This window comes from Cryptomeria japonica, chromosome 6, assembly GCF_030272615.1.
Source record: "Cryptomeria japonica chromosome 6, Sugi_1.0, whole genome shotgun sequence".
Taxonomy (NCBI): Eukaryota; Viridiplantae; Streptophyta; class Pinopsida; order Cupressales; family Cupressaceae; genus Cryptomeria; species Cryptomeria japonica.
The window spans coordinates 228541811-228569565 of record NC_081410.1 but is presented as its reverse complement, the minus strand read 5'-3'; the positions used below and the strand labels follow the sequence as shown (position 1 = coordinate 228569565).

The 27755-nt window shown below is 35.9% G+C and overlaps 1 protein-coding gene across 6 annotated transcripts in view; it reads left to right on the top strand.

Moving 5' to 3' along the window:
• The window catches only part of LOC131071412 (uncharacterized), a 370752-nt gene extending 343309 nt beyond the window's left edge, over positions 1-27443 (top strand). For all 6 annotated transcript variants that reach the window (XM_059207323.1, XM_059207322.1, XM_059207320.1 and 3 more), the window contains 2 exons: positions 26096-26239; positions 26867-27443. In XM_059207323.1, the coding sequence (XP_059063306.1) occupies positions 26096-26239; positions 26867-27223 (501 nt within the window). In that variant the 3' untranslated portion in view covers positions 27224-27443. The remainder of the gene's footprint in view (positions 1-26095; positions 26240-26866) is intronic.
• The last annotated feature ends 312 nt before the right edge of the window (positions 27444-27755 follow it).

Genomic DNA, 27755 nt, shown 5'->3' with positions numbered 1-27755 from the left:
TTAACATTGTGCCTAGGGGTGCATGCCAAGGGGGTATTTTAATGATTTGTTTAATTTGACTTTACAATTTCTTTTCTCTTCTTTATAAAGTCACTTTATAAATGTCTATTTTTAGAATAAAATGACTTTTAAATGAAATAACATAAAGTACTTATGAAATGAGCCAATCAAAGCCAAAAATTGACTAAGTTTAATTCCCCCTTGCTAGCACAAACATTTCCTAACCTCTGAATTTGCCTACGGAGATGAATAATAGGAAAATCTATGCTCATGAGTGATCACTAGGGAAGTGGTGACATTACAGTCCTCCCCTCTCAAGATTGCTTGCCCTCAAGCAAACGCAATGCTGGATGTTGTAGAATTGCTTCCCCTTCCCATGTGGCAGTCTCAATAGGCAATTCTTTCCATCAAACTAAATACTCTCGGATCACTCTATTCCTCAGCCTCCTCTCACGCATATCCTAGACCTCTTCTGGTATCATTATCAATCTACCCTCTTCATCTAATGGAGATAACTCTGGTGAAGTCACTATATGCTGTCCAAGGGCTTTCTTAAGGAAAACCACATGGAAAACATTGTGAATATTTCTCTCAAGAGACAACTCAATCTCATAGGCAACCTCCCCAATCGTTCTCAGTACTCTATATGGTCCATAGAAGTGGGGTTTGAGCTTTTCTACTCCACTTTTTTTAAGAGCGCTTTGTCGGTGGGGTTGTAGACGCAAAATACCATATCAGATATCACCAATCTCAAAATTCCTCTCAACCTTGTGTCGATCAACGTATACCTTTTTCTGATTCTATGCATGTTGTATGTTATCCTTAAGCGTCTTAAGGATGTCTTGACTTTCCTAAAGCCAATCCTGAGCCAAAGGCGCTCTACTGTCTCCTAGTGCCAAATCTACGAAGGACAAAGCATCATATCCATATAAGGCACAGAATGGAGTCATGTCAATAGACATATGGTTTGTAGTGTTGTAGTAGTACTCTCCTAGATATAACCAATGTACCCATGCTCTCTATTGTCCTGAAACATAGTTACGTATGTACCCCTCAATCCATTTGTTGACTACCTCTATTTTTCCATCTGTCTGGGGGTGGTAACTAGTACTAGGAGTCAATTTTGTGCCTGTAAGTCGGAATAACTCTTGCCAAAATGTACTCATGAACTTCTTGTCCCAATCACTAACAATGGTCTTAGGAAGACTATGGAGACAACTTTGATCTGCATCTTTGTCAACAAATTTTGTGTTCTACTTAAGGCATCTACAACCCTGTTAGACTTTTCACTCCTATGCTTCAAAACAAAAGTGTAACTCTGCAAAAACTTGACCCATTTTAAATGTCTTTGATTCAACTTTCCCTAACTATTCAAATATTGTAAAGCTTGATAATCAATAAATAAGACAAACTCTTTAGGCAAAAGATAGTGTCTCCACTTTCTCAATGCCTGAAGTATAGCATAAAACTCCTGATCATAAACTGAATATTTTCTTTTGGCATCATTCAACTTTTCACTAAAATAAGCAATGGGTTTTCCTTCCTTCCTCAAAACAGCTCCAATGGCATTGCCACTAGCATCACAATCTACATGAAATACCTTGTTAAAATCTAAAAGTGCTAAAACGAGTCACTCTATAACTTTTCTTTTCAATAGATCAAAACTTTTTGCTGCTCCTGCAGTCCACTTAAACTCTTTTTTATCCCCTCATTATTTCAGTTAGGGGTCCACAGATACTACTGAAATTTTTGATAAACTTTCTGTAAAAACTAGCCAAACCATGAAAACATCTCACCTCAGTAGCGCTCCTTGGAGTAGACCATTCGAGGATAGCCTTCACTTCCTCTAGGTCTTGTTGTGACCTAATTCACACATCGCCCCATCGTAGATGGGGACCCCTTGTTTTTTGCTTTTTAGGCTTTTGTCCTAGCTCTGCATTTTAATAAATCTTCATTTTGAGAGAGTTTAAGAGTTAGAGTTTTGAGGTCATCCTGAGTCAAATTGAAAAATCTTGCTCAGAATTGCATTTGAGTGTTGCCAAAGTGCTCAGAAGGTCCAAAGGACGAGGATCGTAATTGCTTTGAGTCATTTCTGACAACTTGCTATTTTTAGAAATTTCTGCTTTTTTGAAAGTGGCATATGGGTTTTGTTCCTCGAGTTATTTTATTACTACCCATTTTGTCGAAATTTGAAAATCTTGCCTCTAGATGTAAAAAGCAAGGCTTCGAATTTCTTGTTTTTTTCTGAGATTAGGGTTTTGTTCTTTAGGTCATATTAATCCTGCCCATGTTTTCAGATTCAAGAAATTTTGCTTCTAAGCATAAAAAAGCAAGGGTTTGAAATTTTTTATTTTTTCTAGAATTAGGGTTTTGATCCCCATGCCAAATTATTACTACCCATGTTCTCAAATTTTGAAAATTATGTCTTTAAGGGTAAAAAGAAAAATACAAACCAGCCATATTATCAATGCCCATGTTCTCAGATTTCGAAAATGAGGTCTCCAAGTGCAAAAATCAAAGTGGAAATCCAAGTTAGGGTTTTTGTTCCAGATAAACCAGTATGGTATCAACATGGAATGAACACTATTGATTAAGTATGGAGGAAGAATTTAGATATTTTCGCCTATGTTGGAGAAGTTAAAATGGCAGATGCTTGTTAAAGTTTGGATCAGATCAGATATGTGAGTAGTTTTTTTTTTTCAATACTTGGTTCTCACTAAACTATATGACAATGAACTCTTGAGTGCAGGTTGCTACACATGTGAAGGGAACACAACTTAATGCATAATATATTTGAGTCTGTTGAATGAAGAAGATCGATATCTAAAGGCTTGCACTTTCGATTACTGCACTTGCCTATTAAAATCAAACTGCACCATGATATATACCTTATGGTATAGGCATGTCAATGGACAGACATGCCTCTACGTACGTAGAGACATGTCGATGAATAGACATGCCTCCACATACGTGGAGACATGTCTCTTCATTGAGATGTCTCTATACCGAAGATCATGCAAGACAACGATTCTCCTAATCGTTTGTTATTCGGTTGACAATCAAACAACGATTCCTCTTAATTGTTTGTTAGCATTTAACGATTCTTCTAATCATTAGTTATTATCTGCAAGTAATGATTCTCATAATCGTCTTTGAAGGGAGATCGACTAAAGTCGATATACATAGCGATAAATATATATCGAACTATTTAATGTGGAGATGATTTATTTTGATCATTTCATTTGATCAATATAATTGATACTTATATAGATATGATGCTCATATTCGAATTTGTATAAACAATGATAAATATAAATTATGTATATATAAATATTCATATATATAATAATAATAACTTATTATTATTACATATATTAATATGTATATATTCATATCAACAATAATTTGCATTACTTATACATATGAGACTACTCCGACTGAAGCTATAAAACATCAACACTCCCTCTTAGCTAGGGAGGAGGATTACAAGGCATTCATAGAAGAACTACATATAGTGTAGTAGATATCATTATATGATATCAGGAGCAATGGTCTACAAGTATCAACACTTATGATACTCACCAGAACTCAACATATCCAATATGGTATGTGCACTAGCATCTAGCTTGCCGGTTCGGGTTCGGGCACCGGTTCGGATTCGAAGAACCGGTACGCTGGTACGGCAAAATTTTGAAAAGGGGTTTGGGTTCGTTTGGGTTTGTTAGTACAAAAACATGTAAATTATATATATATTTTAATATTTGTGCAACCTGTAAGAATGAATTAAGATTAGCATGTCACATAGCATCATATAAACAACATAACAAACATAAACTTGTAATCATAGCATCATGATCATACCATAATAGCATCATATACATCAAGTTTAATATCAAAATGGCAAAATATTCAAGTATCATTGTTTCAACTTTCAACAATATAAAGTTTAATCATCAAATGGATCAGCTAATTCATCATCCTCCTCCTCCTCCTCATCCTCCTCATCATTGACATTGACATTAGATGAGCCAACGCCACTTGCACTTGCACTATAAGTTTTCTCGCCCTCCAAGTCATCAAGTGTCAATGTAAGAAGTTGAGAAGCAGGAGCATCCAAATCAGTATGCTCTGGCTCTATATCCCACATCTTCATTTCCCCTTGTGTGTAGTCACGTTGTTTGTGTGAAAGAAGATGTAGGTTGGAATGCACATATACTAAATTCTCCGCTCTTTTTGATAGCAACCTATTGCGCTTTACTGAGTGGATGAAAGAGTATGTGCTCCAATTTCTTTCTGAAGCCGATGAACTAGCAACCTATGAAGACAAAGTAAACAATTAAAGTTATACATTAATAAAATTAAAATAAAAAATTACTAGCAACCTATGAAGACAAAGTAAACTATAAATAAACTTGTGATAATTTTAATTAATTAAACAAACTTGTGATAAAACTTTTACAACGAGGGGTTGTAGGTGTTGGAAGCATGCACCATGGAAGTACCACCAGCTATGAGCATTCTTCTTGGATCTATGACGAAGTGCCTCAACACTTAGACCATTCCCATTTGCGAATTCTATGAACTCATTTGTAACAATATCTCGCAAATCATCATCAGGATATAGTCTAAGAAAAGCTGCCTTGTACCCATCAGATACTTCTAGATCTCTCCATGGTGGAATCCTTCCTGGTTTATCAAGAAACTGATTGCTATAGTACTTTGGTGTCAATGCATAGGCAGAAAGATGCAAAGGAGTGGTCATCTTATTACACCTTTCTACAATAATTGCTTTCACTTCTTTGAAGAATTGCTCCTCGGGGTCATTCTCTTTTGCATTTATAGTGAACTTTATTTTTTCAAGCATTGAGTCAATGCCATCATAAATCTCACCAATGCAAGGCCTATCCATGTCGGTATAGCGAATCATACTCATAATGGGCTCAGTGATACTTAGGAGATATGTAACAAGATCCCACCATTTCTCATTCAATATTCTCTCCCTATTTTTTTCTGCCCTCTCACTGCTACTCTGCTTCCATACAGTCCAATTGTTGCTAATCACCATATTGCAAGTGCCACTCTAACTTTCACAAGTCGTCTTAAGACGATTGTGTTTGATGCAAAACGGGTCTCAGCAACCTATAACACAAATTAATGCCAAAATGATTAAAAAATAAAGCCAAACTTTAAAGAAGAATACACAATATAGCTTGCACAATGATATTATGAACATTGAAATTAAAAAAATCAGAAAATGTAAAATTAAATTACTATTTCACTTACCTTCAATAGCTGCAAATTCGAAAAGGATCTAAAAATCCCTTGAGACATGTGGTGGCTTGTGATGAACATCTGGATGTCCTCAGCCTCTGCATACACATCTCTGATCCATTTTATTTTAGTCCCAATCCTTTGTAGCATAAGATTGAGTGAATGGACTGCACAAGGTGTCCAAAAGATGTGATCATAGCATTCCTCAACCAACAAACCAGCAGCTCTACAATTTCTTTCATTGTCCGTTATGACTTGGACAACATTGTGGGGTCCCACTGACTCAATGGCGGAGATGAGAATTTTTGCAATAAATTGGCCATCTTTTACTTGGCCCTCACAATCCACAGCTTTAAAAAACATTGTCCCTTTAGGGGACACTGCTATGACATTGATCAAGGGACAATTTTTAGCATCTTTCCACCCATCTGAAACAATTGTTACACTTGTCTCTACCCATGAATCCCTTATGGGTTTCAATGCATCTTCAACCCTCTTCACCTCTTTGTCCAATAATGTTCCACTTACCTTCTCATAACCTGGGCCCTTATACCCTCTTGGAGCTTCATTAACACTTTTTATCATTTGTTTCCAATATGGGGAGCGAACTACATTGAAAGCCAACCCATTTGCACAAATGCACCTTTCTATATCTTGGTCAGCAATGTCTCTACTCTCATTTTGAAATGCGGTTTCTAAAGGCCCCTTTGTTCTTTTGCGTGTCAAGGGTGGTTCATTTTCAGGTTCATTTGTGGAAAAGAAGGGGTGGTCTTGTACTACAACATCGGGATGAGATAGGGCTTGCATTCCCCTTGTTTTCTTTGCAGAGGTTTGAGTCCATCTACGAGCTTCTCTCTCTTTTGCCTCCTCATGCTCCTTAAAATATTTCATCACTATCTCATCTGGTATAGGGTTACCATCTTTTCCAGGGCATTTTTTGATGCCTCTTCCTTTTATTCCACACAAATGGCCTACTACCCGATAATATGAACTATTACTTTCAATACCACATCCTTGGCATCTCCAACGGAATCCCCCACCTCCTGGAAGTGGGTTTAAAATGTCAACATACTTCCATAAGGGAGAATTCAGATCATTTCTTTGTTTTGTAATTGTTGGTTCATTGCCAATGGAGGAAGAGGTAGATGCCATTCTAGTTCCTATGGAAATAAATAACATAAACATATTCAAAAACAAAAACAAAATAATGAAAAACAATTAATGTTTCATGTTTGAAAATTTGGGAAACAAAAATAGCTGGAAAAATATGTTAAAAAACCTACCTCTTGTAGGCAATGGGAGCTTGCAAATGTATGGAAATGATGCCGCGGCACTTGTTGAAGCTTCAAAAAATCAGTCTTCAACTCCTCCTATTTGATCTTGGAAGCCAAATTTTATTCACCCTTTCTTCAACCTGCTCTCATAAAACTTTTGTTTGCAACACAAATGAGGTGAAATGAGTGAATATAATGTTTTAGAAGTCACTTTTAGGGTATAAGTTTCACTTTTTACATGGTGGATTTCAAAAAAAACTAAAATTTTGCATAAAAAAGTGCGTTTTGGGCCACCCAGCCGTCCGGGTTCGACCTGGTTCGATCCTGGTCCACCCGGGTTTGAACCAGGTCGAACCCCCTCTGGGAAATTCAAACCAAGGCTGGACCGGATCTGAACCATACTGGACCCCAACCAGGGGTGTCTAGGGGCGAACCCGGTAAGCTAGACTAGCATCAACCATATGATGCCTACCATAGGGATGTATGAAAATCATGGCATACTCACAGATATTAAGCACTTAATATCCACCATGACGTATCTTAACAATTTCAAGATATCAACCTTATGATATATAGTTGAAAATTGTTTTAAGAGATATGCACTATCATGACATGTTCACAAATATCAAACATATGATATCTATCATGATAGATTGTAGAGTTATTGTAAAGTCGTCACCTTCCAATAACTACTAGAAATACAAGTGATTATCATTCAGAAGTCGTCACTTCTTAATGATGTACACAGGTGCCCATAATGGCAGAAAGAGTTTATATTAAACATCTTTAGAATATATTAGTACAATAATAATGTTGAGACTCAAAACTCAGAATTTACGTTTCAACCATACCAAGCTTACCTCTAAAGTGTTCTACCTTTGTTTTGGCAAGAGGCTTGGTGAGAATATATGTTGTTTGATCTTTAGTACTAATATATCTCAACTGAATTACTTTTCTCTCCACCATGTCTCTAACATAGTGATAAGGTATTTCAATATGTTTGGATCTGTCATGAAATATTGGGTTTACTGAAAGCTTTATACAACTCTAGTTATCACACTGGATGATAGTAGGATCTAAGGATTGTCCAAGCAATCCTACAAGGATTTTTCTCAACCACACTGCTTCTCGTGCTCCCATAGATGCCGCAATGTACTCTGCTTCTATGGAGCTCTGAGCAACTGAGGATTGCTTTTTGCTAAACCAGGATATCATAGCTGATCCTAAACTGAAGCAACACCTTGATGTGCTTTTACGATCTACCACACTTCCAGCCCAATCTGAGTTTGCATATCCTTATAAGTTTAGATCTATATTTTTATACTTTAAGCCATATCCAATTGTTCCACGAAGATATCTCAAGATGTGCTTTGCTACAACTATATGTAATTGCTTTGGTTCACACATGAACTGACTAAGTGCATTCACAGCATAACAAATATCTGGTCTAGTATTGACCAAGTACATCAATGATCCAATCATTTGCCAGTAGAGGGTGGAATCTGCTGATTCAGAACTTGCAGTTGCCTCTTTTAACCTGTGTAAGTTTGTTTCCATGGGAGTGGATATAGACTTACAATCCATCATTCCAAACCTTTTTAGAATGTCAATAGTGTATTTCCCTTGATTTAGAATGATCTCATCAGTTTGCTGCCATACTTCTAAACCGAGAAAATAGTGTAGAAGCCCTAAGTCCTTCATATCAAATTCAGCTGCAAGGTCTTGTTTACATTTGATGATGAGATTCTCTTCGCCTGTTATTAACAAGTCATCAACATAAAGGATAAGAATTAACATATCTCCATTTATTACCTTGAAGTAAAGGTTCGGATCTCCATCATTCTTTGAGAAGCCAAGTCCTGATAGATAGTGATCTATCCTTTCATACCAAGCCCAAGGAGCCTGTTTGAGCCCATATAAGGCTTTCTTCAATTTGCGAACATGAGAATGTTGTCCATGCACTACAAATGCTTCAGGATGTTCCAGATAGACTTCCTCCTCTATTACACCATTAAGAAATGCAGTTTTTACATCCATTTGAGGGATTTTCCATCCTTTAGATGCAGCAATAGCAATCACAGCTCTGACAGAAGTGTATCAGGCAACAGGAGCAAATGTTTCTTCATAATCAATTCCCTCTTTCTAAGAGAAACCTCTGGCGACAAACCTTGCTTTGTATTTCAATACTTCCATCCACAGCATGTTTGATTTTGAAAAGCCATTTAGAAGACACTACTAATTTGTTCTTAGGCCTAGGCACAATGTCCCAGACATCATTCTTGAGAATAGACTTATACTCTTCTGTCATGGCTTCTTTCCAAGCTTGATGTTGGAAGGCTTCCTCAACAGTAGAAGGTTCTAAATTTATGATTTCACTCATTAGAGCAATGTAGCTAGAGAATCTATTAGGTCTTTTACTTCTCCTGAAAGTTCCTTTTGGAGCTGCATAATTTTCAGCCTCCTCAATCATCTTCTTGGCCCATAGTGGTCTTTTCTTAGTCACATTAGTTTCCCTAGGTTCAACCATATAGTCCATAGGTTCAATGTGATTGTTGCCTTCAATTGATTCATGAGTCTCACTCTGAATCTCGGAGGAGTGATCCTTTTCACTGTATTGAGGGGATTCATCTTTTGTTTCATTAACATCCTTAGATCTTTTGAATGCAACATCCTCTTCAGATATTACATCCCTGCTTAGTTCAACTTTTTCTTGACCTGGAATATAGACCCTATAGGCTTTAGAAGTTTCACTATACCCAACAAAGATTCCCTTTTTCCCGGAGGGTTCTAATTTAGATCATTTCTCCTAGGGATGTGAATGTAAACAGGACAGCCAAAAATTCTTAAGTGACCTATGTCTGGTTTGATTCCTGTGAATGCTTCTTCAGGAGTTTTGTTATCAAGAAAGGAATGTGAACATCTATTTTGGATATACACAGCAGCACTAGAGGCTTCAGCTCAGAATGAGGTGTGAAGGTTTTGGTGATGCATCATGGCTTTGGCTGCTTCTACTATAGTTTTTTTTTTTCCTTTCTACTACCCCATTTTGTTGAGAGTTGTAAGGAACAGTGAACTCCCTCTTAATCCCAACATTATTACCAAAAAATTTAAAGTTTTCAGAGATGTATTCCCCCCCATTATCTAATCTAAGAGTCTTTATACTTTTACTTGATATATTTTCTACTAAAGCCTTGAATTCCTTAAACCTTTTAAGGACTTCATCAAACTCTTTACACTCTAAAAATATATCCATGTCTTCCTAGAATAATCATCTACAAAAATAACATAATACAAAAATCCCCCTAAAGAGGGTATTGACATAGGTCCACATAAATCAGAATGAACAATTTCTAATACATTTTTGGATTTACTTTCACTATTATGAAATGTGCCTTGGTATTTTTCCCTAAGGCACACCCTTTGCAGATTCCTTCGAACTCCCTCTTAATCCCAACATTATAACAAAAAAATTTAAAGTTTTTAGAGATGTATTCCCCCCCATTATCTGATCTAAGAGTCTTTATACTTTTACTTGATATATTTTCTACTAAAGCCTTGAATTCCTTAAACCTTTTAAGGACTTCATCAGACTCTTTTACACTTTAAAAAATATATCCATGTCTTCCTAGAATAATCATCTACAAAAATAACATAATACAAAAATCCTCCTAAAGAGGGTACTGACATAGGTCCACATAAATCAGAATGAACAATTTCTAATACATTTTTGGATTTACTTTCACTATTATGAAATGTGCCCTTGGTATTTTTCCCTAAGGCACACCCTATGCAGATTCCTTCATGTTCTTGAGTCAGCTTAGGTATCCCTGTCACCATTTTCTCTATAGAGGGTAGAGCACGAAAATGAAGATGCCATAATTCACAAGTGTTAGAAGATTCATGAATAAGTGCTTGTGAAGGAGAGATGCAAAGTTTGTATAGGCACCCATGTCAAACTCCAATGGTGTGAGCCTTCTTGATGTTTGAGTTCTTAGGCCAGGCTAAGACTTTTCCATTCATGAAGGTGATTATATATCCTTTATCTTCAAGAGCTGATATTGAAATTAGGTTGCATTTGATGCCCGGCACAAATAGTACACCTGTTAATTGAAGGGCAATGCCTAATTTTAGTTGAATGGTACAAGTTCCAATCCCATTCACTGGGTAGTTTGAATCATCCCCAATTGTGACTTCCTCATCAGATTTTTCTATCATAGTGTCTAAGTGCTCTCTGAATCCTGTTATATGCCGAGATACCCCCTTGTCTATTACCCAGGCGTCAAGGCTGGTTGATACTTGATTGGATAGAGCAGAATAGAATACAAGTCTTTCAGAGTCTGTGTTGGGCTCACTGACTTCAGCAATCGAGACTTGAGGCTTAGGTCTGTCAAGACACTTTACAGCAATGTGACCATATTTATCACATCTAAAGCATTGTACTTTAGATAGGTCCCTCTACCTTTTGAAAGATTGCTTCCTAGTTGAGTCCTTACCTCTCCTCTTCTTGGACTTATTCCTCTTTCCTCTTTTGTGAGACTGAGAGTTTAGGGCTTGCATTTCTTCATTTTGGGAGTTAATTCCAGTCCCTCTCGTGATCAATCTGGATTCTTGTATACAATTAGTCTTCAATTGATCAAATTTGGGGAGTTTGGATCGAGCACTAATTCCTTGAATAAACGACTCCCAAGAAGTAGGAAGTCTGTTGAGTGCCAGCATAGTCAACTCCTTGCTATCAAATGTGTGACCAATAGTAGATAATTGGTTTCTTAGCTCCATTATCCTCATGAAATATGAAGTGATAGTTTCACTTTGGTTCATTTTGATGTGGTGTAGTTGTTGTTTTAGAGCAAGAACCCTGCTAGTGTTATTTATCTCAAACATGTTCTCTAGTGTTGAAAACATTAGATAAGCAGTATCTAATTTTGAGATAATAGGAACAATGTGATCTTTTACTCCATCCACCAATAGTTTCATAGCTTTATTATTATTTCTTGTCCATAGGAGTTTTTCGTCTTCTTCATCGAGCATGGGTAAGGCCTTTTCCACAAGAGTGTTTAATTCATGTTCCTTTAATGTGAGCATCATTCTAAACTTCCAAGATACAAAATTTGCAGCTCCTTCAAGTCGGTCCTCAGGCCTAACTCCATTCACCATTTTGTCGAATATAGAATTCTAGAACTTTTAATGGAGTTTGGTTGTTTCCCTTTTATAAATCTGATCGGATCTTTTCTTCAAACTAGCTCTGATTCCATGTTAAAGTTTGGATCAGATTAGATATGAGTAGTTTTTTTTTTTAACACTTGGTTCTCACTAAACTATATGACAATGAACTCTTGAGTGCAGGTTTCTGCACATGTGAAGGGAACACAACTTAATGCATAATGTATTTGAGAGTCTGCTGAATGAAGAAGATCAATATCTAAAGGCTTGCACTTTTGATTACTGTACTTCCCTATTAAAATCGAACTGCACCATGATATATACCTTACAGTATAGGCATGTCAATGGACAGACATGCCTCTACGTACGTGGAGACATGTCGATGAATAGACATGCCTCCACGTACGTGGAGACATGTCTCTTCATTGAGATGTCTCTATACCGAAGGTCATGCAAGACAACGATTCTCCTAATCGTTTGTTATTCTGTTGACAATCAAACAATGATTCCTCTTAATCGTTTGTTAGCAGTTAACGATTCTTCTAATCGTTAGTTATTATCTGCAAGTAATGATTCTCATAATCATCTTTGAAGGGAGATCGACTAAAGTCGATATACACAGCGATAAATATATATCGAACTATTTAATGTGGAGAATCGATTTATATTGATCATTTCATTTGATCAATATAATCGATACTTATATAGATACGGTGCTCATATTCGAATTTGTATAAACAATGATAAATATAAATTATGTATATATAAATATTCATATATATAATAATAATAATAACACTTATTATTATTACATATATTAATATGTATATATTCATATCAACAATAATTTGCATTACTTATACATATGAGACTACTCCGACCGAAGCTATAAAACATCAACAATGCTTAGACAAGTTCGTTCAGCTTAAAGACAAACAAATGGAATGATAGATGATCAGCCAAATTCACTGTAGTCCAATGAATGGTAAACTCCTACCATTGGTCAACTAACTGATGACAAGAGTTACTCAAACTCCTACCTAAGGTTGAGCTTATACATATACAATAATGTCTAACAATCTTCTAAGCTCGCCTTGGTACAATGGCTTCCAAGTTGGCATGGCAAGGAAAGATGAACTCAAGCCAAGGCAACATATCCTAGCATCGGCAAACTCCTACCATTAGTTAGCTAACTCCTGGCAAAGGTTAATTAAACTCCTACTTGTCAAACATCCTCCAAAGTCCGCTCTACCTTGGCATAAGGTGAAGATGGCTAACACTCTTCCAAGTCCGCCAAGACAAGGAGAGAAATAAAACAAGTATGGAAGGAGACCATCCAACTTCACCTTTATCAAGTTGGCATAAACACTCCAAAGTCCGCCCTTCCTAGAGAAAATTTGACATTGCAAAGCCTTTGTCAAGTCCGCCTAGACACTCTCCAAACTTCACCTTGGCAAAGTCTTATCCAAGTCCGCCTTCCAAGTTGGCATGAATATTCCATGGCATCATCCAAACTCACCATGTTAAGACAAAGCAAAGTTGGCAATGATATTTAGTGACATGGCATTTCAAAACAAATAAAGCCATCCTCAAATTCGCCTTCTAGAAGAAAGCCAAGATAAAGACTTTCCTAAAGTTCGCTAAAAATAGAGCAAATCTAGAACCTTCTAAGATTCACCAAAGTTGAGGAAAGCACATAAAGCTGCAAATTCACCAAGAGAAAGAAAGCACATGTTTTGGAAACTTTCTAAATTTGCAAGGATGAAAGAGAATCCTCAAATTCGTATTCCAGAAGAAAGCAATTAAAACAATAAAACAAAGAAAGCTTTCCTTCAAAGGATTCGCATTATAGAAGAAAGCAAGGAATTTCTTAAAGTTAGAATAGAAGTATGGAAGCTTCTAGAAATCGCCAAGCAAGTATAAAGTAAGTTATCTCTTCATTAAAGACTTCTTTTCAAGCAGAAAGCTAAACAAGGTTCGCAGAATTTGGAGACAAAAGTATGAAGACATGGCAGCTAAAATTCGCTCAAGGCATGAAAAGAAATGTTTAAGTTTGTACAAAAGCCAGGCAAGGCTGTCCAAACTCTGTCCAAACCTTTCATAAGCAGCAATCAAAGCAGACAAATCGAATTGACCAAGCACAAAAGACTAGATTGGTATGAACAAATTCACTCAAGACATGAAAGAATGAAAGTTAAAGGTAAGATTGGAAGGATGTCTCCAAGGTCCGCCTTGCCAAAAGCAATCCTAAGTTCACAATGGAGGCATAGAGAAGGTTGAAGGGAAGGTTTCCAAGCATTGATAAACTCCGATCTAGAGTTAATTGACTTCATTCTACAGTTAAGGTTCAGTCCAAGCAGCTTCATACTCCACCCTCAAGGAGACATAGAGAGAGTTGGCATATCAAACATCAAACTTCACCCTGTCCAAGAGACTATCAAGTCCGCCCTTGATGATAAAGCAAGATAAATTTGGAGAGAGATACATGTCCAAGACTCAGTCAAGGTTGAAAAAGAAGAATTAAAGCCAAGCTTTCCAAAGAAAGTATAAAGCATACAGCCTTCAATCATGCACGAACTCAGTTAGGAAATGTAAAAGACATCACTTGGGCATTCCAAGAAGTTGAAGGAAGCACTCAATAAGTTTGACATGTCCAAGACTCATCCAAGATCATCATAGACTGCGAATTAAGAGATAGCAGATTGGAAGATTGATAAGCACAAAGTAATATGCCTTAAACATATTCCAATTTTGCCTACAAAGAAGAACATCTCGTCTTCTAAGTTCACCTTGAAAAGAAAAGACTATCTAAGTCTGTCATAAAAAATAAAGTACCAAATGAAACTTGTCCAATGGACTGAGAACTCTGCCTTGCCATCTTCCAAATCCATGAATAGATAAGGAGGGAATGAATATTAAAATCTATCCTCCAAGACTGCCAAAACAAACATGTCCAATACCATCTCAAGATCGTCCAAGGTGAATAAAGCAAAGCCTAGAACATAAACTGGCAACCCAAGACATAAGACAAAATTTTTAAAAAAATTGTCCAAACTCTTGCAAGATTGATCAAACACTAACACAAATTGATTCATCTGGGCATAAATGGAATATATGAAGATACCTAGCCAGAGACCTAAAATTTGATCCATAAGGACAACTAATTTGCCATGCAAGGAGGATAAAGTTTTGATCACAAGTCACATGAAATCAGACCAGCAAGTTGAAAAATAATTTTCATTTTTAAAATTATTTTCAACACTTGGAAAAGAAATTCAAGAATTTTGGAAAATTCTAGAAGATTCTTTGCTTTTTTGGCAAAGGATGAAATTTTGAGAGGAAAATAAAACTTTCCATTTTGTGGAGACTTAAAACTAAAACTTCTAGTTTAAGAATCCTAAACTCTATATATTCTGAACTATTTCACTCTCACAATTCACTATTCTGGTTTGAAAATTCAGAGAGCAGCTGAAAAGAAGTTTTCTCTCAAGTTTACGAAATTTTCCAAGTGTTAGAGGTCAAGAAATTAGATACTTTCTCTGATTTTAAGATAGATTTTCAGAATCAAAGGTAAATTTCAGTCATAAAGAGAATTCAAAAACTCAATTTGACTGAATTTCCTCACCTTTCTGTCTTATTTTTCTTAACTTTTATCAATTTCTTGACCAAACCCTTCACCTTTAGTCTTCTTTTTCGCGGAAACTTAACCATTCGTCGGGCTAAAAGTGAAATTTTTAGAAAATCAAGATTAAAATCTGAAAATAATATTAATTTTCATGTGTTTTGCAGGAAACACCATTCAGGAAGCATCAATGAAGTTTGCCAGCAAAGGGAGGCAAATGGAATCCAAGATCAAATCTAGATGGAAGAATGTTACAGATACTGACCTTGGACATGTTGATCTGGAAGAGTTCAAGAAGAGAATGTATGGTCTTGATGGACACCTGCCAACACCCATAGATTGTCGGATGATGAGGAATGGCATTGTCCAAGCAGCTAGATTTCCTCTGGCCAAGCAATGTGCTGAGTTAATGGTTGAATGTGCTAGACACTACAATGCACAGTCAAGGGAAATCATTGCACCTGATGGAAGAGTTTTAGCCAACCTTTCAGAGCTATCTATCCAGGAAACATTTGGAATTCCAAAATACAATAAGACCACCTACAAGACAAAAGAGGATACTAAAAGGATTTATGATGCTCAGTATGAGCTTTGTGCAGCCAATGTAAACAAATCTTGGTTGGAAAAGAAGACACCCCAAGGGAAAGTGTCAAAGGTCTTGCTGCACCCTGATGGAAGAGTTTTAGCCAACCTTTCAGAGCAATCTATCCAGGAAACATTTGGAACTCCAAAATACAATAAGACCACCTACAAGACAAAAGAGGATACTAAAAGGATTTATGATGCTCAGTATGAGCTTTGTGCAGCCAATGTAAACAAATCTTGGTTGGAAAATAAGAGACCCCAAGGGAAAGTGTCAAAGGTCTTGCTGCGCCCGTACTTCAAGGAAGAATATCGAGACATTATCCTACTGCTAAATAGGCTCATGGGCAGCCCTAAGGGTACACCATTACTTCATGGATGAGATCACCTCAGGAGTTAGGATGTTTAATTGGTCTTGCATAATCAGCAATAACCTTCATGAGCAGATGATAAATTTGGAGAAGACAAACTCATTCTACATGAGTTCTTACATAGTCTATTTGCTAACTGCAACCTATAGATATTATGGACTAATTTGCAGAGGCGTGGTTGGCAATGGAGAGAATGAATTCCAATCCTATGATTGCTACCTGCAGCTGCAGCTTAAGGAGAAGAGCTATCAAGCACATGATGCATTCCTGATTTACATTACAAGGACGTTGCAAGGAGGAACTTACCAAAGGTTGTCTCCTGAAGCTAAAAGTTTGATCAGCAAATATGGATCTTGGTTTATACAGTTTCCAAAATTTATATACATCAGGGTCCAAGGCTTTGAAGGTCGTCCTTACAAACTTCCAATTTACCCAACCAACCGGATGGTTCTCCTTGAAGTTCTCAGGCAACTTGAAACATATCAGAATTTCAAAAGAATAAGGCAGAAGGCAGCAATCACATTTCCGTTCTTTATTGGAAATATGGAAGAGTACTGTTCGACAGCACAGGCAGTCGAGAGTGCCAGGCTAGAGATGCAGTGATACCCTTTCACATTCTATAGACCTAGAGAAAATTATGATCCCCATAACAATATCAAATCAGCAAATGAAGGAAGATTCAAACACAGGGTAGACATAGAAGATTTTTGGGCTAATGCTACAGATGAATTTGATATCAGGAAAAGGTTGTTTTCCAGACTATCAGTAAATTTCACCAGAATGACTAAACCTTTTCTTGTGCCATGATTAGTTGGAAGATAATGGAGAACATACTCAACCCGGCTTTGGCGAGCATGCACCCCTTCCTCCTATCAAGTGGTCCGAACCAGGGCATGCAAATTTGACCACTTTGATGTGACCAGTTATGCAATATACAAGGTGGTGGGTTGATCAGCAGTGTCACGAGCTGAAGCAGAAAAATATAACTTTGACATATACCCTGATGGGAGTAGCAGAGGGATATTCCTCAAATGAAGAAGCAATTCAAAGTGTTAGTGCTAAAAGAAAAGGGAAGGTAGTTGTAAATGAGGAGCCTACTCAAAAGAAGCAAAGGGTGGAACCATCTCGTTCTACCACATCTAAGAATGAAAAATATATATTAACTATTGATGAGTCATTGATGAAGATAGACATTCCTTCTTCAATTCATGAGGAGAATGCAGAATCAGTCCACCAAGAAGATGAACAGCCACCGTCTCCCACTGGCACAGAGATTCTAGAATCAGAAAATGAAATGGATGTCAAAGAAGGAAAGTTTGAAGAAGAAATGATCTCCGCCCTTCAAGGTATTGGATTTGAAGAAGGCAATCAAGAGATGGAAGGCATTGAGAAGCCCACTATTCCTGATTGGCTGAAAGAGAGGTTGAAAATAAACACACCAGTAATAGAAGATTCAGAAGAGGATGATATGGCAGATTTTTTGGCCAAACTAGAAAAGGTTGCAGTGAAAAAGCCAGCCAAGAGATTTTCCACCATCCAGAGAGACATGAGGCAGGCAATCGTACAGTGCAGATAGTCGTGCCAAAGGTAAACAAAGAAAAAGGAGACATTGCTCCTCATGAGTATGAGATCACCACTTTTGACTTAGGCCCAAGAACAAAGACCCAAGTAAAAGAGGACTTAGACAATTCAGTTGCTTCTATGAAGGCAAAGCTGGATGAAGAGACACAAAAGAAAAATGAGCATAAGAGAGAAGTTGAGCGCTTAAAAGAACATATTCGGCATTTGACTACTAAGCCACTTGATCAAGCCAATCCAGAAACTCTCCCACTTTTGGATTCATAGCAGGTAGTCAAAAGTTTTGAGGAAGATACAGTAACAGCTAGAGAAACTATAGATTGGATGGAAATTATAAGAGAAGAAGCAGTCAAGTTTATGGAAGGAATATCATTAGCATATGAACAAACTTCTTCTTTACTTTCTAGGATCGCAAACATGGCAGAAGTATGGACTGACTTCCAAGATATCCAAGATAGAATCATCCCATGTGTTAGAGAGCTGAAAGGAGTCTCGCCTCAAGAGTTGGTTGATCAAAATATAATTGAAGCAAGGGATGCCTATGACTTCAACAGTTGGCACTGGACATTGGTTGCACAGAATGAGGTCTTGGAAAAGGTGAAGGTAGATGCTGATAGAATAGGACAGATAAGGGCAATTCAGGACAAGATTTTCCTTATAGTTTCAAAGATGCTTGGGAAGGAGACTATCCGGGAAAGTGATATGCAGTTGGAAAATTTGAAGGTCAAAATTCAAGACACCTTTGTCATCACAGGTTCAGTCTTGAAAAGCAATTTGGCTAAGGCATCGAACCTCTTGTCCATCAGACATGCCTTTCAGAAGCAGGAATTAGACTAGGAAATCACTTTTGCTCTATCTACAGATGACTTGGAAGGATTAGAATTCGGGATCATGTTGCCACATGTCACAATGGAGGAAGTTGACCAGATTGTGTCCAGGTTCATCGAATATCAAAAGAAGGGGGTGCAATCCTAAAAGATAGCATCTTGTGCCACTTGTCTCATTTGCAATCGATCTTTGATCTTATTTTGGGAAACTCTATCTAGGGTTAGGTTGTTTAGATCTCAGCCGTCAATCTTAGATTGATCTCGGCCGTTTATTTTGCTTTCAAAAACTCTATATAAACTTGCTCTCTCATTTCATTTCAGTGTGGAGAGATTTATGAAATTGTTGCGTAGAGCTATTTGAGTAATAAAAGTTCATCATCAGTATTGTCTTGAAATTTTTTAATTGCTAAATGGTTGCATGGTTGCATATTCCCTTCAACACAGATTAAATTTGCTTAAATTATTTGCTTTGAAATTAGATGAATGATAGATTTGATAGTATAGATTGGTGAGATTTTTCTCATACTTTCTTTGGATGGATGATTTCCTTTCAATGTGTAAAGTTAGCTTGAGCTTTTAAATGTAGATGCTTAACTTCTACTTTGAGTAATATTGTTCAATTGTTGGTATTGTTCATGAGTGTGAAAATCTTAAGCACAACCCTAGAAGATTGCACCCGCTTTGCGTAGGTGTCCAAGTGTGGCGAAACAAAGCTTTGTTACCAATCTCACCTAGTCTACACCGTCTCTTGAGTTCATAGGAATAGTTTAGAAGTAGTTAGAATTCCTAAACCCTATCCTCTTTTATCCTTTTTTTGAAGTCCTAAACCAGAAAATCCAAAAACATAGAGCCTAAATTGTTAAATCTGCCTAAGTACAGCTTAAATGACATGAATTGACAAGTGTAAGTCCCCCTTGAGATTTTCAGCATACACTACCCAAAAAGCTATCCCACTAAAGTCGCTTGTTCGCACATATAGACCTTGGAGTCGCCTTGTGGTCTTTCTCGCAATCTTGGCACAAGTAGTGATTTTGTTCAGGAGAGGATAGAGTATCCTTGGATATTTTATTCTAATGTTTGGTAGATGATAAAACAGACACCAACAGGTCCATTTTAAGACCATCTGCTGAGACAACAAATCCCAAGTATACTAACTCCTTCACACAACTGCACTTCTTCAAGCTAATCAATAACTTTTCTTCTCTTAACTTCTCAAAGACCCTACGAATATACACTATATGCTCCTCCAATGTTTTAGTGAAAATCAGAATATCATCCAAGTAAACAATAACAAACTTACCTAGAAATTCTTGTAATACCTCGTTCATGAGCTGCATGAATGTGCTCGGCGCATCGGTTAGCCCAAAAGGCATGACTAACTAATCATACAAGTCCTCTCTTGTTTTGAAGGTTAATTCATCTCCTTCTCTAATCCGAATTTGGTGATATCCACTCTTCAGATTTATCTTTTTGGAGTACTCAGCCCCACTCAAACAATCCATAATGTCATTCATCCTCCGCAAGGGGAGTCTCTACTTGATAGTAATCTTATTGATAGCTCGGAAGTCTGTACACATCCTCCATTCTCCTTTTTTCTTTGGTGCTAGTACTACAGGTACTACACATTGACTCAAACTCTCCCGAATCACCCCTTTTTGTAACAACTCTTGCACTTGCTTGTTCAACTCTTCACTCTCTGTTGGAGTCATTCTATGGGTTGCCTTATTTGGCAAAGTGGCTCTAGGAATCAGGTTCATCTAATGACTAATCTTTCTCATTGGTGGTAATGCATTTGGTACATTATCAGATAAAATATCTTGAAACTCATCCAACAAATCTGCAACTTCCATAGGTGCATCTTCTACTTCCTCATTATCAACTTTTGGAATTAAAGAAAAACACATATGGTCATGCTTCATGCCTTCTAGAAACTTTCTTCCATCAACTAAATATATTCTTGCATTACTACATACCTTTTCCTTTGTCTCCTTCAATGGCTTCAGCTTGTGTCGAACTCCATCCTTTGTCAAAGAATAGGTATTTGCATCACGGTAACATTAATCCGGAAAAAATCGCGATTGATCGTGATTAATCGACGATCGTCTGCAGTGCCGACTTTTTCCCCATAAAATCGTGGAAAAATTGGTCAACGATTTTCCACAATTTTTTGGGCATTTAATTGCAATTTAATCGCATGATTTAATGTTAAAAATCGTCATCTACGAAAACCCTAAAACATGCCAAAACTTGGAAAAAAAAACGTTGCAAAATTGTTGCAAGGGTTAAAATGCATTTCGGCGGCAAAGAGCAGACCAGTGAGCGGTGCGAAGAAGATCGTAAGCCAGGCCTGTAAATTAATCAAGGCAGGCAAGTCCAAGCATTTGGCGATAAATTTTTACTGAAAGTTTGCAATTCTAATGTTCACCGCAAATTTTTTAATTTTTTTCTTAATGTAATAATTCTAAGTGAAAGCATTTTTCTGAATGTATTGGTTCTTTATTTTTCTAAATCACATGGACCCACCATCAATGACCATTCCACTCCCATATTGAGCCCGATCCCAGCCATTTGCTTGATGATAATATCTTAATAATTTATTTTATTATAATTATTTAATAATAAAGAAATTTTTAGTATACAATTTATTTTTTTATATAGATTATTTAGAATCGTAATTTTTAAATTGTAATATATTTTAACATATATTACTGATTGTAATTTATATGATTTATTTTATCATAATTATTTAATAATTAAAAAAAATTAATACAGTTAATTTTTTTAATATTGATTATTTAAAATCGTTAATTATTATATTGTAATTTATGTAACATGTTTTAAAATATATTACCGATTGTAATATATATATTACAATATTAAATAAATTTGCAATAATATTACATAAGTTACTCTAATTTACCTTAAAATATTAAATCAGTAATTCAATGTTTTAAGATAAAATTATTGTAATGTGCTGTAATTTATTTTATATTATTGTAATATTAATATACTGTAATTTATTTAATATTATTGTAATATTTAATATTACATAACTTATTTAATATCATTGATTAAATTAGTTATTTAATATATTATGTATGTGGGAGAGAGAGAGAGTGAGAATTAAGTTGTTTTGAAATGGATGAATTAAAGTAAATACTAAATATAAATAGAGAAATATTGTATCATATAATTTGATTTGAAATATTTGTATGAATTTAATATTATTGTATATAAATATAAATAATGAAAATCTATTTTCTAATTTATGTGTTGAAGTCTTTACAATATCTCTATACTATGGAAATGTCCTTAAATATATAAAAAATAGTTTTTGACTGTTTTTCTGCAATTTTTTATGTTTTTTTGTATATCCGATTTTTTCCCGATTTTTTCAAAAAATCATATACTTTTGTTTTGCCGATTAATTCCCCAAACAATTAATGCTGCTTTGATTTGCATACCCATCATGTATTGCATGACGATCAAATTGCCATGGTCTCAATGATAAACATTCATAGGCATAATATCAAATAATACCTCATCATGATAGTTTCCAATCTTGAACTTTACCAGACATTGTTCATTGACCAAAGCCTTATGGTCCTTCTACAACCAAGCAATCCAATAGGGATTCGGGTGCCTTCTTTCTAACTTCAATGTACTAACCATTTCCTCAAAAACAAGTTTATTAGTACTACCTCCATTTTTAATGACATTGCAAACTTTACCATTACATTTACATCTTGTGTGAAACAAATTCTTCCTTTGGGCTGGCTCCTTCTCATCATTCAACAAGGCTCTTCTAGTAACAAGAACCTCTCCTCTCTTTGCATCTTTAGAATGCGAAGGCTCAACATCTTCATCTACATGTGCAACTCGTGCATTACCCTCAGGTCTTCTATTTGTCCTCTCTTGATGTTGGGGACACTCATAGGCTTTGTCCTTCTCCACATTGGAAACATGTTCCACAAAAGCCTCCTCTTCTCAGTCCTTGTCCACTTCCTCTTCCTCTTTGATCTCCACTCTTTTGATTGCGAAGACGGTAGGAATTATTTCCCCTTTGATTTTGACTGCTACTAGAGTCATCATTCTTCTTCTGGTTTTCATTTCGGCCTCCATAAGACCGTCCACTAGTCTTTCCACCACGACCCGTTCCATTTTGCTTGCTCTCAAATCTTCTATTTAACTTCTCTTTTACCTTCAAAGCAAATTGATATGCATCTTCAATGGTAGACATTATTGGATACTCAGCTTCAACCCATTTATGTAATGGGCAACTTTCTCCTTGTTGGCCTCAAAATGGCCTATTCTAATTAGGACTCAATAGAACTCTTGTATATATTGCTTGACATATTTTCCCACTTGCTTCAACCCAATCATCTTTTTCAACAAATCAAACTCATAGTTGACAAGAATGAATTCTCTTTAGTTTGTCCAACATCCGATCCCATCTTGTTATTTTCTCTTTTCCTCCTCTAACTGAACTTCTTTCCACCAAATACTTGCATGACCCTTCAATTTGATCTTTGCAAATTTGACCCTTTCAAGATCGCCCACTTCTTCATACTCAAAATATTCCTCCATATCATTTGTCCAATCAATCAACTTTTCTGGATTAAGATTTCAAGAATATGTGGAAACTTCAATCTTTGGCCTTTGTCCAATTGTTAGAAACAGCCCTCAAAAACGTAGCCTCATCAAGATCTCTAACTACTTCCTGTTCTTCTTCGAACCGGTCTTCTTCTTCTTCATCATCGCTTTCATCTCTTGCCTTGATATCAACTCCTCTATGCAGCTCCTCTTGCAATGCTTGAACTTGCCTGTGGAGGGCTCTAAAACCCTCTTCCGTCACACCGACATTTCTTCCACCATGGTTCCTTCGTGGGAGCATTTTCTCACTTTCCTCACAAACCCATAGCCACAGTTCTGGTGCAAACTGCCTCACGTTCGGCGATATGTTTACACACTTAGGAACTTCTACTCTGATACCACTTGATGAGGGTAAAACTTGATAAGTGAACTCCCTTTATAAATCCGAACACACAACAACAATTGAGAAATAAACAAAAAATGTGAGCGAGGAAACACTTGCTTTCTATTATCTCAATAAAATGAAATTACAACATTCAGAAAATAACATGCAACAACCACATGGGCATTCCCATTACAATAATTTGCAAGTTGAAGCCACGATCTGCACTACTGGAACTATTCTCTGTAACCCTCATTCACCCCTTTATATAGCATTTATAACTGCCTTGGAATGTTTTGGAAGCATAACTTTTCCCCCTTTTGGTGCTCAGTGGTCCATCGGTTCATTTTTCTTGCCCAAGTGGAATTTTATTGAAACTTGAGTTTTGGTGGCACAACTTTCAAGATCCATAACTTTTGACTCAAGCGTCCGATTTGCTATTATAACATATCGTTGAAAAGCTCATGAAGAGATCTACAACAGCAAATAGATTATTTGTCTAGGTTTTGAACATTTTTGGGGCTTCTAAGGTTTTCAATTTTGAGTTTTAAGCTTCATTGGAGAAATTACTCGGGACAAAAACTTTGATATCTTTCAAACCGCTCAAGTTATTGAAACGATTCTTTCACCAATCATCTTATTTTTCAATTGTGCTTCTTGGATCCAATTTTCATGTCCATACTCCATACAACCAAAAATGAGCAAAAGTCGCATGACTATTTTTGGCCATTTTTAGCTTCTACACGTCTTATATAGTGCAGCCAACCTAATGGGTCCCAAAGAACTAAGGAGAAACCACAAAACAAAGGAAAATACTGCATTTCTTTTTTTGGGTGATGCAAGATTGTTCCTACACCTTGGATGCTCCTGCATCAAGGTTGCAAGTTCTTCTTCACCTGAGCGGAATTGGAATACATGCTCCTTCATCCACTCAATCAAGTGTAATCGTTTGGGTGAAAAAAAGGTAGAGAACTTGGTCTACATACACTCCTAGCTTCGTCTATTGTCACATAAGAAACTTGAATATAATGCGGGTGCGACAAGGAATTGGGATCTATCCCTTGAGTGTGCTGATTTAGATGCTACAGTTGCACAACTTGCCCAAGTCTCTATAGATGAGGCAACTATGGAACTTGATAGAGATGGAGCTAGTGGGAGTGGCATTCCAATGGAGTGTGGTTCAAAATTTCAAATAATGTTGAATTTGAACCAAATGATGACCTTGGGCTTTGGCTTGATGCTTCAGATGAAGATGAATATGAAGATAAAATCCCTTATGGCTTGTAATTTGAATTTTCATTGTGCCATGACATTTTGAGACTTGAAAGTTGAATATTTTCATTTTTGCAAATTATGAATATTTATTGGCAATTATGGATTTATGTATGGGAGAGTTACATTGTATAGATTGCAGCATTGTAATAATGGGAGTGACAGTTTATAATTTATAATTTTGATGTTTGAACATATATGTGTGTGTGTGTGTACAGATGTACCCGTACCCATACCCATACCCAAGGGAAAAAAAAACTTTGCTATACCCACGAATCCATACCCGATTCTGCATCCATACCCGTACTTGAATTGATAACTTAAGATTAAATACAAATTACTTGAAAAATATTAATTTAGACAACTTAATTTTATTAATTAAATTATTTTCTTTCCGATCACTGAGGCCAGAAAAGGGAACGCCACTCTTTATTTCAAAGAAATGATAAGGATTTAGCTTACACAAAAAGAAAAAATTTCATTTCAGTACAAGAAGTCTATTTTTTTTTCAAAAACATATTCTTCACTGTAATAGCAAACTCTTTTGCTTTTAATGGATGTGCATGTGCACACACAGAGATTCACTTGGTTGTGATAATTTCAATGATAAAATGCATTGTCAGCTTAATCTGATCTTAGGTTGTGTTTATGTTTTAGCTATAATAAAGTCTGTGTTCTTAGTCATATATATATATATGATCTATCAAGAAAAGATAGCAAGAGAAGAGAAAATGGATACATTGATGTCGAAAAAAGTTTATATAATCAAGTACAAAAATATACCAAAGTAATATTATGGACCCTAGAAATTTTGTCTTTAATTTAGAAGTTAAATTTATTTTTAAAATTTGTTTTTTGGAGTTCTTGAGTATAATGGTAATGTTTGTAATTGAATAGGACATTTTGAAAAAAATCTCTATATTTTTTGCTAGCAAATTTGTGAGATTTGTAATTTAGAGAGTTGCATGGTGGTACATTTTTTTACATATATAATATATATATGCTTTGGTTATATAGAAGTTTTTTTGAGTTAGCAAAACTTTGGATTGTGATCTTAGTTTCAACATCTTTGCCAAGCACCTTTTTTTTGTAGTTATATTAGGATACATTTCATCTTGTCTCAGAGGGTACATTCTATCACAAGCATTTTTTTTGTATTGCAGGTGATCCTTAAGAATTTACCTCCAAGCAGCGCTTTGATTGATGAAATCATAAAATGTACAAAGAACTTTCTTATTGCAGAGGGTCTCCTGGCTGACAAATCCTCACTTGCTGGTTATTCTCCACGACGACTTCGGAAGGATTTTGTATGTTCATTCATTATATCCTTTTCCTTAAATAATTAAATGAAATGTTCAAGACCTTGACATATAGGGCAGCAAATTCTATTTGAGAATTAGGTGCTTTAAAAGCTTAGAAGAAAATAATACATTTTCATAGTTATTAAGAATTTCAAACTAGAAAGGGTCCCCAATTAAAAGATCCTCGGATAACATCCAGTAAATATGTTGGGTATGAAAGACAAGCTAGGAAATGAAAAGTTTTTGCCAATATCTTAAGATACTAAAATCATGGTATACTGAAAAAAATATGCATAAAATTAAGATTACCATTAGTATGATGTAAAATAATACGAAATCACACGCAGTCCTTGAATTGAAATATTAAAACTCTTAATATTTATGTGGAAGTTGCTAGATAGAGATGAAGGTTAAAACAAATAGAAATGATTATCAGGGTTCAGAATATTAAGCGTACATGTTCATATGTTGCTTGTTTGTTTTTTTATTTTATCTCGATTTCTTTATATTGCAAGTAGCTGCTAATTTTTGCAGAATTCCTATTTCTGTCTAAAGTACGTTCAATCTCAGATGACACATTTGTGGGTTTTGGTTGCCAATTTATAATTCTGAGACATCTAGTGTGATTGCCAGGGATGGAGAGTAGGCCCACAACTTAAGGCTGTATGTGAACAACTCTTTATTGTTTTTACAATACGGGCATTAAGGACACAAACACGGAAATTTTTGGGTAAAGATTACTCACATGGTAAATCTGCTGCTGCCAAAGAACCATCTCTAGATCAGAAGAACAAAGGTCTCCCAAGTGGATCTGATTCTCCTAATGTTAAAAAGAGCAAGGAGAAAGAAAAACGAAGTCCAAGGATTGTATTGACAAATTTCATACTATCAAGTGCTGTTGCATATGCAGATGGAAGATTATGTCGTCATATACCAAATGCAATTGTAAGACAAATTGTAAGTGGATTTTTGCTAAGTTTTGTAGAATAGGGTTGCCATGTCCAGTGATTACCTTCTAAACATAAGCATACCATACAAGATGTAAATGTTTAATCATTATCATTAGTTTCTAGGCTTGTAAAAAATCTCGAGCTTTTAATCTCACAGCATGTTGAAAGTTACGTTGTGGAGAGTCAGAAAACCAATTGTTTTTGTAAAATGACTACAATTATTAATAAAATTGAAAGCATCAAAAGATAATTTGGCAGAACTTGTGAAATTTCAGATTAGTATCTCTTAACCTTTGGGCTTCTTTGATATACAGCCTTTAAGCATCCATTTTTTTTAATAGGAGAAGGTTCAAACTAGATAGACACATAACTGGATTTCATATGCATCAACAATTGTTAAAAATGTGCATGTAGTATGTACTAGTGATGAGCTTTTGGGAGAAACATGAACTTCATCATTTGTTATATTAATTACTTCTCTATCAACTACAAAGTGTGAGTCCATGTGTGAATATCACAATGATAGGTGCAAGCGGTATGGTATTTAATACTGTTCAAATTTAAATAATCGA